This window comes from Martes martes, assembly GCF_963455335.1.
Source record: "Martes martes genome assembly, chromosome: 13".
NCBI classification, from domain to species: Eukaryota; Metazoa; Chordata; class Mammalia; order Carnivora; family Mustelidae; genus Martes; species Martes martes.
Window position 1 is genome coordinate 18,632,692 of NC_137901.1, and position 14,882 is coordinate 18,647,573.

General features: G+C 36.5%; 1 protein-coding gene across 1 annotated transcript in view; it reads right to left on the reverse strand.

Annotated features, from left to right (window-relative positions):
- WDR7 (WD repeat domain 7) overlaps positions 1 to 7,896 on the reverse strand; it is a 331,238-nt gene extending 323,342 nt beyond the window's left edge. Inside the window, exons 1-3 of the mRNA XM_080821004.1 lie at positions 7,729 to 7,896; positions 2,927 to 3,037; positions 1,325 to 1,399 (exon numbers count right to left, since the gene is read on the reverse strand). Coding sequence (XP_080677130.1) covers positions 1,325 to 1,399; positions 2,927 to 3,037; positions 7,729 to 7,887 — 345 coding nt within the window. The 5' untranslated portion in view covers positions 7,888 to 7,896. The remainder of the gene's footprint in view (positions 1 to 1,324; positions 1,400 to 2,926; positions 3,038 to 7,728) is intronic.
- Positions 7,897 to 14,882: the final 6,986 nt, after the last annotated feature.

The following is a 14,882-nucleotide window of genomic DNA, read 5'->3' on the forward strand; positions in this document are numbered from 1 at the left end:
AGGATTTGAGAAAGAACACACACTAAAAATAAGCTGAATAAACAAAGAATTTTTCCTAAAATGTAAACCAAAAGCTTTTAAATCATGGAATTATACAACAGTTAAAATGTTTATTTCCAATGAGTTCAAGACATAAAATAAATTTCTCTATATAAAGTCACTAACCGTATATCATTTATTATCCATTTTCTCTATAGACCTTGATGACTCATCATATGATTAAAAAATAAATAACATATGCCCCTTAAATAGAAAGCATACACTCTAACAACACTGAAGACGCAATTTTTAAAAGGCCTTTGCAAGGGTAAGAAAGAGTTTAAAAAAAAAAAAAAAAGACTTTATTATACAACCCACCACTTCACCCTGAAACATTTTCCATCGCTTTTCTAATTTTTGTTGGCACAAGTTTTCTTTCCCTACAAATGACTGTATTTGTTTGAGGGAGGCAGTATGATGTAACTGAAAGAAGAGAAAGATAAACCTGATTTGGGATCCTGGCGCCAGGAATGACTCACTGTGAGACTGGGACAAGTCATTTAATCACTCTGGGTTTCAGCTTCTTTCTATGTAAAATAGTATACTCCTATCTCATTTGTAAGGCTGTGGGGAAGACTAAATGAAACACCATAAAAGAAATGCCTACACAATAAGTGCTCAGCAAAAGTTCTCTTCTCTTCCCTCTCCTGCCCCATTTAGAACACAAATGATATTTTCAGTGGACTTGAGATTTTCCCAATATTCAACAGAGGAAATGATGCATAAATCGAAGCACAAAAAAACTTGATTATGAAAGAGTAAGAAGGGATAGCAGGAAGAGAAGTCAGAAACTATAAATTCCTATGTAAATTCTTGTATAAGGCAGACATACGAAATAGTCATTTCTTCAACAGTTAGAAAGTCAAAAAAATGTACCCAAGGACCAACTGCACAAGTAATAAACAGGTATGACCTGTAAAGTGGGTCCATTTGTGTCAAGCTTGAACGGAACCACAAAGGCTTTAGCATGAGAGAATTCATTACTTAGGATCCAGAGGATGGACCGGACTAATAAAGGGGCTCTCACTTGGGTAATCAGTTACCATGGCAGTTGTAACTGGCTTACTCCCCGACCTTTCCCCATGAGTCCCCTCTACTAAACATGTCCCCCACTATGCCATCTGATGAGGAATACTTGTACTACCCCAACTGTAGTCTTCTTGTCCTGTTACTCATCTCCACCCATTTTTCATATAAAAATTTAGGCTCAATGTTTAAAAAACATTTAATTGTATACCTGTAATAAGTTGTGCTGACTTGGGCGGTTACGGAAATAGATACTAACCTGTATGCCTGTGTGTGTGCAGGCTAATTTTGTAAACTCAATACATCTGCCATCATTCACGTCCCAGAGACACATCTCTCTATAAAACAAAAATAGCTAACTTTAAATCTGATTTTTAGAAGTTCTATCAAACTTTGTCACAGTGCTTTAATATTAATCTTACACTAAAACTGATATATTTCAGGGAAAAGTAGTGTATAATCATTATTGCTGTTTGGGAAAAATTCTGGTCCTCACTCACCATCCCAACCTCCCCTCCAATCCCCCCACCCCCTCCTAGATCCACATTCTTTCTGGGCACAGGGTAGGACTGCACTTCCTGGCTCCCTTTTGGTTGGTAAAACCTTGTGAGTAGTTCTGGCCACAACTGGTGCAAGGGCCTCCAGAACTTTCCTTCTCCCTCCATTCTAGACAGTGTCTGCTTCTGTCAGTGGTTGCTCCCTTCACCCTCAACCTTCAAGTAAGGATAACAGTGAAACAGAGCCCCAAATGATATACCAGGGTCAAGTGACAAAAACAAGAAATAAAGTGTTAATTTAAACCACCAGGATTTTCCATTAGTTATCAGCACAGCTAGAAAATTTAGCACAACACAAAACAAAAATTACGGTCAACTTAATTCCAAACCTACGTGAATTAAATGTAGTATTCCAACTTTAATCCAGTATTTATTGCATACATCTTATCAAGTGCATAACAAAAAAACCTTCTACCTATCTAACTAAAGATAGGACATCCAAAATTAGAAATATCAATATGTCTCTGTCTTTTAAAGAAATAAGCTTTATTTAACAGAGATCAACATTAGGAAAATGAGTGATGCTAATATTCTCAGGGCTTTCCTCAAGATGCCCTTTCATATATCTCACATGGTATGAAACAATTTTCCAAAGGATGTTCAATCTTATTTAGAATACGCATGCTAATATGAATTATCATTTAATTAACCAAAAGGGTCTATATTTTTACCTGATGCTGCCTCTTCTTGTCATCATTACATAAGGTTCTTTATAAGTTCACAAATTATGGGGGGTTTATGGGGGAGGGAACAACTTCTTAGATATTTCTCTTCTAGGTCCCCAACTCCCCTCAATAACATATTATGTACATAATTTTCTATGCACCAGAAAAGTTTAAAACTCCTCACTCTGAACCCTACAACTATTATCTAATGATTTCTCTCTTTCTAAAGGCAAGTTATATTCTAAGACTCAGGAATATAAAATTACATTATGTATGAACATTAGTATATGAACTTTGCATGTCATCTTCCAAACTTATGCTAGCCTATCCATCATTCAGTTGTCTGCCAACTCAGTAAAAACACCATGGACATTAGTGATCAAGCTTTAACTAATAAGGTATACTGAGTTTCTCAAAAGCAAGGTAAAAACATAATCATAAATTATGATAAAAGTATTACAAAAATCATTAATAAAGATAAAACTCACATTTATAAAACCATATTCCAAATACCTTTAAGTTCAAACAACTGAAGCATTTATTTCAAAGATAATTCAAAAGAAAAAAATTCTCTATTCACTGATACACTGGTACTATTTGCAATAAAGACTTATGAGGAAAAAAGTGAATAAGAAATACTTGCCCACTTTCAGATGCACTCACAATATACTGTTTGTCGCTAGAAGCACAAGCTTTAGACAAACAGGTGATTGAGGCTGTGTGACCAAACAACAGTGCTCGAGGATTAACCTAGAAATACACAATATGTTGATATAAGTACCAAATTTTTAAAAATTAAATTCTAGGACTCCTGTGAAATATGCAATATAAATACACAGATACCGATTTGAGAAGAATTGCTCAAAACACCAAAAACTGAGAGTAAACAACAGTGACCCTCACCTACTTAATGCTCATAATCACCCCATCAGGTAAGTTCTGAAGTCAGAATTGGAGCACCAACAGATAACACTGTTTGCTCAAAACATACAGGGAGTGAAGCTGGAGGTCAAACGAGAGCAGTCTTACGCACTAAGCTACAGTGTACTGAAGAATCAGATTAAGGACGTGAATCAGTAATAAAATAATTGAATCCCACTCATTTTTTAAATAATATGCTCATTGACCTGAAAACATATTTAGAGTCTCTAAATTAACACACTCAAAACTCAAAAAAATAGAGGATGGGCACTCTCCCAAATGCTGGTAGCAACATTAACTACCAGGAATGAAGAATGACCTTCACAGAGCAATGATTTAGTGCCACAGTGCCTTACAGAAAAAATGGCTTAATACCCACTATTCTAAAACACTGGCAATCAGCCCCCAAATTTATCTACTTTGTTCCAAGTGACATGTTATTATTTCAGGTTACTTCAGGGCCTTAGGTTATTTCAGGATATATTTTTCAATTAAATACTTAATACATACAAATAACATTTATAATATATGTATGTAAGACATAAAGAATACATTAAATAGCCACATACTCAATACCCAATTAAAAGAATAGAATATGACAAAGTCCCTTTGTACCCATCCTGGTGACCATTTTACAAACAATTTGTCCTAATTTATTAGTAAAGCTAAACCGTTCAAAATTAAATATTCCACAGGAAGAGTACTGATACTGTTCTGGTATGTAACAACTGAAGAGATTTTCCAAATAAAATTCATTCTAGTCATCTTTCATACAATTACAATTAAGAGAAAATTTCAATCTTTTTTTGCTTAGTTATATAATATGCCTTTTTTTCCTCAAAGGCTAAATTTCTATTTTAATTACCTAAGAATCAACCATTGTTTAGTTAGAATGGGCCTAGAAAATTTCCCATGCAGCCAAAATTTTCTCATACATCCAACCCCACCTCCATGTAGAGATTCAGCAGTCTTCCACTAAAAACTATGCTCTTGGTCAATTATTTAATTTCTCCCAAGAAAATCAACTTAAACAAAAGTTTTATTTCAAATGTACATGGCTTTGTTGGGAAATTCCACTTTCAGCCATAATAAGTAACTAGAACTAGACTTTACTTCCACCATAATCTAGAAAAATAAAAAATGTTGAATGAAGTATAAACATCCCATGATCATCGTAATAGAGACAATACAATTTCTGACAAAATTCAATATCCTTTCATAATTAAAAACTCTTAACAAAATGAATATAGAAGGAATATACCTCAACTTTATAAAGGCAATATATGACAGCTCACAGCTAACAACATACTCAACAGTGAAAAGCTAAAAGCCTTTCTTCTAAGATCAGGAGTAAGACAAGCATATTCACTCTTGCTACTGCTACTCAACATAGTACTGAAAGTCTAAGCCAGAGCAATGAGGCAATAGTTGCCTAATAAATATTGCCAAAATAAATAAAAGGCATCCAAATCAGAAAAAAAGAAGTAAAATTTTCTCTGTTTGCAGATGACATGATCCTATATATCTTAAGGACTCCACCAAAAGACTGCTAGAACTAATCAACAAATTGAGTAAAGTTGCAGGATACAGAATAAACATACAAAAATCAGTTGCATTTCTATACACTAACAACAAAATAGCTAAAAGAGAAATTAAGAAAGTAATCACATTTAAAATAGAATCAAAAAGAATAAAATGCGGTTGACCCTTGCACAAATAGAAATCTAGAAAAATCTAGAAAAAGACTACTGGAACCAAGAGTGAATACAGTACAGTCACAGTTCACAAGTCAAAATACCAAAAGAAACAGGGGCGCCTGGGTGGCTCAGTGGGTTAAGCCACTGCCTTCAGCTCAGGTCATGATCTCAGGGTCTTGGGATCCAGTCCCGCATCAGGCTCTCTGCTCAGCAGAGAGCCTGCTTCCCTCTCTCTCTCTGCCTACTTGTGATCTCTCTCTGTCAAATAAATAAATAAAATCTTAAAAAAAAAAACAAAAAAACCTTCAAAATACCAAAAAACAATGGTATCTCTAAATCCTGACAATGGGGGTGCTTGGGTGGCTCAGTGGGTTAAAGCCTCTGCCTTCGGCTCAGGTCATGATCCCAGGGTCCCGGGATCGAGCCCCACATTGGGCTCTCTGCTCGGCGGGGAGCCTGCTTCCCCCCCTCTCTCTGTGCCTGCCTCTCTGCCTACTTGTGATCTCTGTCAAATAAATAAAGTCTTTTAAAAATAAATAAATAAATAAATAAATACTGACAATGAACATTTGTAGAATAAAACCAGAATATACACCCATTTTCACATGAAAGCAAAAAAAAAAACAAAGAACTGTGTAAATCAAACTATATTTTCAACTCTATCTTCGTTAAGTACAAAGTTAACCAAAAACAGAAAAGTCTAATATTTTCATAAATCAACATGTTTCTTTAATGAACAGAAATGTATTCAATTCATTATATAGAAGTTTTCTAGAGTTTAAAGAAAGAAAAAGATGGCTTTAACAAATTGCTCTGAATGAACACATATATTAAAGACAAGAATCAAGCCAACTTTTATTTAGCTTTCTTTTACCCTGGATAAATAGTCCAATTCCCTTAATATCTTTCAAAAGATCTACTTCTTTCTTGGCCCCACTCCTGCCCCCCCAACACTCCTCACACCCTCCATTTTTTCCCTCTTACTTGAACTTAAATAAATATAACACTCTAGTAAAGTCTATGCAGCAAAATTCGTGAAAGAATTGTTTCTAAGCTCTCATAAGTGAGTCTTACTGCTTGTAATCATTCCAGTAAAATGTGTGTGGTTTTTTTTCTCTTCACGACTACACTGATGATTCATATTTAGTTCGCTATCAATCCTGAAGGTGAATCACATTTCATGACACTTCTCAGCTACTTTTCAACATGTATACCTAGGCTTTACATGTCACTCAAGTGTGTGAATTTTTCCAGCTCTAGCTGTTCTATGCCGAGGTGTATGCCTAAGAGCAACAAACACGTATGCCCACACGAAAACTCATAAACAAATACGCACAGCAGCATTATTCTGTAAGGCGAAAGTGCAACAACCCAAATGCCCATTAACTGATATATTTAGTATACTCGTGCAATGGAATATTATTTGGTCACTTAAAAAAAATGAAACATTGACACATGCTACGATACAGACGAACTTTGAAAATATTATAGTAAGTGAAAAAGGGCAGTCACAAAACCCCACATATCATTACATGCATATGAAATGCCCAGAACAGGTAAACGTTATATTTGGGATATGGGATATTCATCATATCAAATTAACATCCTTACATATGCTGCACATTCTAAAAAGAGATAGAAAACAGACTGGTGGTTGCCTTGGGAGGAAATGGGGGTATTGGGAATGATATCTAAAGAGTACAGGGTATGTTTCTGAGTAATGAAAATGTTATAAAATTGACTCTGGTAATGTACACTTTATTTTTTAAATTCAATTTATTTAAACTAAAGAAACAAAAAACAAAAACAATTCACCCATTTTTCCCACCCCCACTCCCACCTCTGGCAACTACCAATCTGTTCACTACGAGCTTCATTTTAAATATATATAAATATATATTTTTTTTCAGATTTCACATATAAGAGAGATCATACAGTATTTGTCTTTCTCTGTCTGACTTATATCACTTAGCATGATGCCCTCTGAGGTCTATCCACATCCCAAACGGTAGGATTTCATTCTTTTTTATGGTTGAATAATATTCCTGTGTGTGTGTGTATGACACAATTTCTTTAAATGAGTGAATTGTACGGTATGTGAATTTTATCTCAATAAGGCTGTAACAAAAACAAGAAATATTACTTAAAAGATCAACCTGCTTGCCCTATATTCCATGCTGGCTACCACCCCATTTTCTCTGTCACCCTTTATAGAAAAATCCCTGGGGAAAATTGCCAGAGAGGGAGATTAAAAATATGGGGGGAAAGGAGAATAAATCCTGAGGCGTTATAACTAGAATTGGAGGTATTAGTGTGAACTGTGTGTGTGTGTGTGTGTGTGTGTGTGTATTCCTAACTCCTACTTCCCTAGTCTGTCCACTGTGAAGGCCTAGGAGCACAACACACTGAGCACTCCACAGTAGGAAAGAATGGCCATATATACAACTAAATTTATGCTTTATTAAAAAAGTTTTGCTCTCTTCGAGACATTCACCCTAGAAGGTATAAATGTCCAAAACTATTTTTTAATAACTTTTTGGAAGCTTGCTTCAGTATTTGGATAAACACCTTTTGAAAAGTTTTAAATGTAACATATTAAGCCACTTAGGGTAAATATAACAACTGAAAATAACCAAAAACCAGCAGAAGTCAATTCTGATGAATAATACAAATTATCAACCTGCATAATAACAATTTGAATCAAAACATATTTCACAGAAAATAAATTATGAGGGCAAGTATTATTCTGGGACTATTGTTTTCTCTTAAGAAGCTCCTTGTGTCTTGTGTCTAAAACATACAATAGGCATTTCAAATACTCACTTCTAATTCTATTGAAAGATCCCAGAGACATATTTGTCCATCATGGCATCCAGTTACAATTGTGGTCCCATCGTCTGTTAAAAGTACTGCTGAGATGCAATGTGTTGGTGCTTTGCGACCCCAAAGAACAATGGGTAGGACAAGGCTGTTTCCTGCCATTGTGTTTTCAAACCTGGAAATGTTGTAAGAATAACGTCAAATATTACAATAATTCCTTCTAAAACATACATTTGCATTATGAATCCAAGTTCAATGTCCTAAGTGCCAAAAATTCTCCTGAATATATATGATATATATATGATACACATATATGAAAATATATAAAATTTCATTTTATATATATATAATCTAATTAAAATCTTAGTTAATTCTCATAATAAATCATGCAGCAAGTACTATGGTCATGCCTCTTCACAGATAGAGACACTGAGTCTGAAAGAGTCAGAAGGTGAAAAGCAAAGTAATGAAGCCCAAATGTATACATACATACCACATCTTCTTTATCCATTCATCTGTTGATGGATATCTAAGTTCTTTCCATAGTTTGGCTATTGTGGACATTGCTGCTATAAATATTCGGGTGCACATGCTCCTTCGGATAACTACATATGTATCTTTAGGGTAAATACCAGTAGTGCAATTGCTGGGTCATAGGGTAGCTCTATTTTCAACTTTTTGAGGAACCTCCATGCTGTTTTCCAGAGTAGCTGCACCAGCTTGCATTCCCACCAACAGTGTAGGAGGGTTCCCCTCTCTCCGCATCCTCGCCAGCACCTGTCATATCCTGACTTGTTAATTTTAGCCATTCTGACTGGTGTGAGGTGGTATCTCATTGTGGTTTTGATTTGTATTTCCCTAATGTTGAGTGATGCGGAGCTCTTTTTCATGAAGGATCCACTCTTGATTTCAGCTCAGGTCATGATCTCAGGGTTCTAGGATTAAGCCCTGCATTGGGCTCAGCCGTGGAACCTGCTTAAGATTCTCTCTCTCCCTCTGCCCCTTCCCTTCCTCATGCACTCACACTCTCTCTCTACCATCCCATATTCTCTGTTACCTTTTACAAGAAAAATCCCTGAAGAAAATTGCCAGAGAGGAAGGTTAATTTAAAAATATTGGGGGGGAGGGGGTGAAAGAAGAATAAATTTTGAGGTGTTCTACTAGAATTGGAGGTATTAGTGTGAAAAAAAAACCTCACTGGAAAGAAAATGAAGCAAATAAAAACTCTAAAAATCTATATTACTTAAATCTTTTATTTTTTATTGGAATACATGACTTTATCATTTTGCGTCCCCCAAAACTTCACTTTTTGCTACTAGTAAAAGGATGTACTTAAGGAAAAAATTTCAAGTTCACTTCCTATTAATATAACCATATATATATATATATATATATATATATATATCATGTCCACCACTTCATAGGCTACCACAACACAATTATTTCCATTTCTTTTTTTGCATATTTCTATTTGATATCAGAAAATGAAACAAAGCACTGAACCAATTTTAATAAAACAGGTACAGCATGTTTCCTGGCTGAAAAACATACCCAACGATGACTTTCTCAAAAAGGGAATCTGGAAGAAGTTCATTTTTCCATGTTGAAAACATTCAGTATTAAATTATATCACCCAAAGATTTCTCTCAATTAAATAAGCTCACAGCACTGAAGACAATATGGTAGGATCTGGAAAGAACACCATTTCTCTGTATTTGAGGAGTCATATTCAGTGCATATTGTTTTGCTTATAGAAAATGCAAATACAGGGATTCAGGACTAAGGAATATGTGTGCTATGGGGAGATGGGCCTGCTCTGATGCAAAAGGAAAAGAGCATTCTGGTATTTGAGTGATAAGGCAACTCAAGGAAACCTTGAAGAATAATGCATTTCATAGCCCCTAAAACAAGTGAAAATAATCATCCGTAATATGACAAAGGCATATAATATATCATTAGAAAACATATCAATCTCTAACTCAAGTTCTCCAGAAACTAAAATAATTATGAAGATTAAGAAAAAAAAACAAATACCCCACATCCTCCCAGTCAACAAGTCAACAAGAATCTGAGAGGAATTCTCATTAAGGGCAATGAAGGATTTTCACAGAGAACTGTATTAGTTTCCTAGGGTTGCCACGACCACAAACTGAATAGCTTTAACAACAGAATGTATTGTCTCACAGTTCTTGAGGCTTCAAATCTGAAATCAGATGTAGGCAGGGTTCACTGTGAAGGGAAGGATCTACTCCAGGCCCCTCTCCTTGCTTGTAGAAGGCCATCTCCATGCTCATATGGCATTCTCCCTGTGGGCACATCTGTCTCTGCACATCTGTCTCCAAATTTCTCCCCTTTCAATAAGGACATCAGTTATACTGGATTAGGACCCACCTTGATAATCTCATTTTAGCTTGATGACCTCCATTAAAACCCTACCCATGTCCAAGTGAGGTCACATTCTAAGGTACTGGAAGTTAGAATTTCAACATAGGAATTTTAGGGGAGCACAACTCAACCCACAACAGGAATATATACTTTTAAAGAACATAACCTGGGGCGTCTGGGTGATCAGTCAGCTAAGCATCCGCCTTTGGCTCAGGTCATGATCCTGGGACCCTGAGATGGAGCCCCACGTCGGGCTCCCTGCTCAGCAGGGAGTTTGTTTCTCCCTCTCCCTCTGCCTGCCCCCAGGCCCGCACGCGTGTGTGCGTGCTCTATCTCTCAAATAATAAAATCTTTGAAAAAAAAAAAAAAAAGAACATAACCTAAAACTAATTAATTATCCAAAAACCAATTATCCCTCAGGAAATAAAAGTAAAGAATTTCACTATGTCTTTTCCAGGAGATACTACATCAGCTAGTTAACTGCATATCTGAGGAAAAAGTAAGAAATTCTATCTAACAAAGGTAAGGAGTTACCATCTTATGTCTTATGTTGGGGGCGGGGGCAGCGGGAACCAGATTCCAAAATTCACTGCTATATTTCAATGGAAATTAGACAGTAAAAAGTAATCTGTCCTGACCCATATATATGTATGGATGTGTGTGTGTGTGCGTGTGTGTGTGTGTGTGTGTGTATGTACGTGTGTGTGTGTGTGTATATATATAAAAAACATACCCTTGTCAAAGGTCCTTAAATTATGCCCAATGTTATTTCTTGGCTGGTATACTAAAAGATCTAAATAGGGGTGCCTGGGTGGTTCAGTGGATTAAGCCTCTGCCTTTGGCTCAGATCATGATCTCAGGGTCCTGGGATCGAGTTCCGCATCAGGCTCTCTGCTCTCTGCTCTCTGCTCAGCTCTCTGCTTCCCCCTCTCTCTCTGCCTGCTTCTCTGCCTACTTGTGATCTGTCAAATAAATAAAAAAAAATCTTAAAAAAAAATCTAAATATAAAGTACCTGTTTAGGGGGGGTTGGTTTTGTTTTGTTTTGTTTTAGATTTTATTATTTATTTGACAGAGAGAGCGAGAGAGTCCAAGCACTGGGAGTGTCAGTGGGAGAAGAAAGCTCCCCACTGAGCAGGGACCCTGATGCGGGGCTCGATCCCAGGACCCTGAGATCATGACCTGAGCCGAAGGCAGACGCTTAACTAACTGAGCCACCCAGACGCCCCTAGAAAGTATCTGTTAAGTGAAATATTTAAAATGTAAATAATCATAAAGAATACCTGAAATGAAACATGAAACTGTAATGGGACTCACAATCAGTAGCTGCTATGGATATCTTACTGCTGGGATTAGTGTGGTTCAAATCAAATACAGAATAAACAGAAACAACTTTTAAGTAAATAATAATCAAAAGGGCTTAGTGGTCAACCGGAAGATGGTATTGAGAAAAACCAGGTGCATACAGTTTCAGATCATGGCTGGGCCAGTGGGGCGGGGGTGGGGGGGTGGCAGAGACAAAGTCCTATTTGTAAGACTCATGTGGAGAAGTGGATTTGTGCTCCTGGGTCTCGGATATTAAAACCTCCTGGATATGAGGTTATTAAATCAAAGTTGGGGGCAGACTGTGGAGAAACGGGTTTGGGGGAATGTTCAAAAGTTGGAGGCAGAGAAGACCTGTCAAGGACATTTTGACACTGGCTCTGCTCTCTCTTGCAGACATGGAGACATCCTTAATGATGCTGGGTTAGTTCAAAAAATAAGAGCACTCAGGCTTTACAACATTTCCCTTACCCTACACTAGGCTTTTTGTTATGTAGGAAAAATAAGTTCTATTAGTTTAAGGCCACAATTTTTAAGTTTTGTTATACATAAATATTATGATCTTTCTCACTGCACAGATACACTACACCCCCAAATTTGTAAAAATAATATCCATGGCAAACATATGTGGTAAGAAGAAAGACAAAGAATTACATAAAGGAAAAATGTTAAGACCCCTACAAAGTAAGGGGTGGCTTTGCTGGAGGCGAGAAGAGGACAAGGAAACAATACAACCATCATCCTGTGGCCAAGTCCCTTCACACACCAGCAGAAGATAATTAAAATTCATCATTAGCTGACCAACATGTGAAAGACAAACTTAGATGGTTTAGGTAGGTCACTGTACAATGTATGTATACTTCAATTTTATACAAGTCCAATATATAAAAGCTAGTCCTGCTGAATTTATAAGAGAATTCAAGAAATTTCCACACCCAAAGAACACATCAATATTTCCTTTCAGCACTGAAGTGTGCTAGTTCTTACTTTCAAGATTCCTTTGGATATTCTAGGTCCTCTTAACTTCCACACAAATTGAAAAATCAGCTTGTAAATGTCTGCAGAAAAGCCTGATGAGTCATGATTATGCCTAGAGCTGCATCAAATTCATGTATCAATCTGGGGAGCACTGATTCCTCCAGTTTCAGTGAAATATTACTAGTGCAAAAGTGTATTCTAAAAGCAATCCTACTGGGGGCACCTGGGTGGCTCAGCTGGTTAAGCATCTGCCTTCAGCTCAGGTCATGATCTCAGAGTCCCGGCATAGAGCCCCGATTTGGGCTCCCTGCTCAGTGGGGGAGTCATCTCCCTCCCCCCGCCCCCCACCTCCACTCCTGCTCTCTTGCTCTCTCTCTCACTCAAATAAATAAAATCTTTTAAAAAATAAATAATGGAATCTTACTTCTTAAAGGGATGTACGGTCAAAGTGGCACATGTAGCTTCTCGATGAGATTTCACCACTCTTCTTTCTCAATATAAATGAATACAACCTGGTCCAACACGGTTAACCAAACAAGAAAATCAAATAGAAATCAAATAATTTTGTAGCTCTCTCCTGAAAGGTTCTGAACTCTTCCTATCACTTTTTTGAGAGAGTAACACTTTTCTTCTAGAAAATAAAAAGTTTAATAGAGAACAAAGTGATGGTTACTAGACAGAGGTGGATGGGGAGATGGGTAAAACAGCTGATGGGAATTAAGGAGTATACTTGTGATGACTACCAGCTAGTGCACCGACATGATGAATCTCTACACTGTACACTTACAACTAATCTTACACTGTATGTTAATTAACTGGAATTTAAATAAAAATTTAAAAAAAATAAAATGAATTACATGGAAGAAAGAACAAAAAAAAGTTTATTTTCTCCTTAAAACTACAAACATATCTACTCACTAGCGACAAGGAAGAAACACTGTGAGGTGTGTGTACTATATACATATACATATAAATAAAATTAATGCCATATATGCTAAAATGAACATATACCTAATGTATGAGCACTTTTAATTTTGATAAGCTTTTTTAAAGTATAGTAACATGTTCTCCATTGAAAACAAATTATTCTTGGAACAAAGATACTATTACTCTTTCTTAAGAGCTTACAATTCCCTTTAGCATACACAATAAACACATTCTATTCATGAAAATTTGAGAGACTATAAGATTCTAACTTGAATTTCTGAATCAAAGAAAAGATATATTACTTTTAGTACTTATTTTGACTAGATATAATACAATGAGTATTAATTCCTTAAAACCTAGAAATCTGGTTATGGTATAATAATTAATTAACAGGAATTTCTTGGAACATCTACTGAAGAAACTATCAATATAAAGAAATGATCTTGGGGCGCCTGGGTGGCTCAGTTAATCGAGCACCTGACTCCTGGTTTCAGCTCAGGTCGTGATCTTATGGATCATGGGATCCAGCCCCGCAACAGGCTCCCACTCAGTGGGAAGTCTGCTTGAAGATTCTCCCTCTCTGCCCTTCTCCTCGCTCTCGTAAACACATGTGCATGCTCCCTCTCTAATAAATAAATAAATCTTGGGGCGCCTGGGTGGCTCAGTGGGTTAAAGCCTCTGCCTTCGGCTCAGGTCATGATCCCAGGGTCCTGGGATCAAGCCCCGAGTCGGGCTCTCCGCTCTGCAGGGAGCCTGTTTTCCTTCCTCTCTCTCTGCCTGCCTCTCTGTCTACTTGTGATTTCTGTCTGTCAAGTAAATGAATAAAATCTTTAAAAATAAATAAATAAATCTTTAGAAAAAATAAAATAAAGAAACATGATCTATAAGATGCTTTCTATAATTCAGTCACTGGTATTTATTTAATAACCTGGGCCATTTTAGAGACTAATTCATTTACCTTACACTGAGACAGAGAGTCTTTCCTTCCATGGTACTTGTCACTTATAACCAAACGAATGGATGTCCTGTGAATCACCTAAAATTTCACATAATCCTCAATCACTAGGCCGCAGACCTTTGGGTTTTCAACATATTTTTTTTTTCTCTCATGCTTTTTGGTGTAATAAAGTCTTCTAGATCTATCTGACCCCATATACCATGTGAATATATAGCTTAGATAAAAGAAGAGGGAAGAAAGAAATCAAACAAAGGAACAGGATAAGGAATGTTTAGTTCATTATATGAGCATTGTATGTGCGAACACTCTTAATACAAGGAAATATATACAGGAAAAAAATTATAATCTCAGTCCATCAAAAATACAAATGCTTCAAAACATTTTTTTTTTAACATATAATGTATTTGTTTCAGGGGTACTGGTCTGTGAATCATCAGTCTTACACAATTCACAGCACTCACCACAGCACATACCCTCCCCAATGTCCATAACCCAACCACCCTATCCCTCCCCTCCACCCCAGTAACCCTCAGTTTGTTTCCTGAGATTAAGAGTCTCTTATGGTTTGTCTCCTTCCCTGGTCCCATC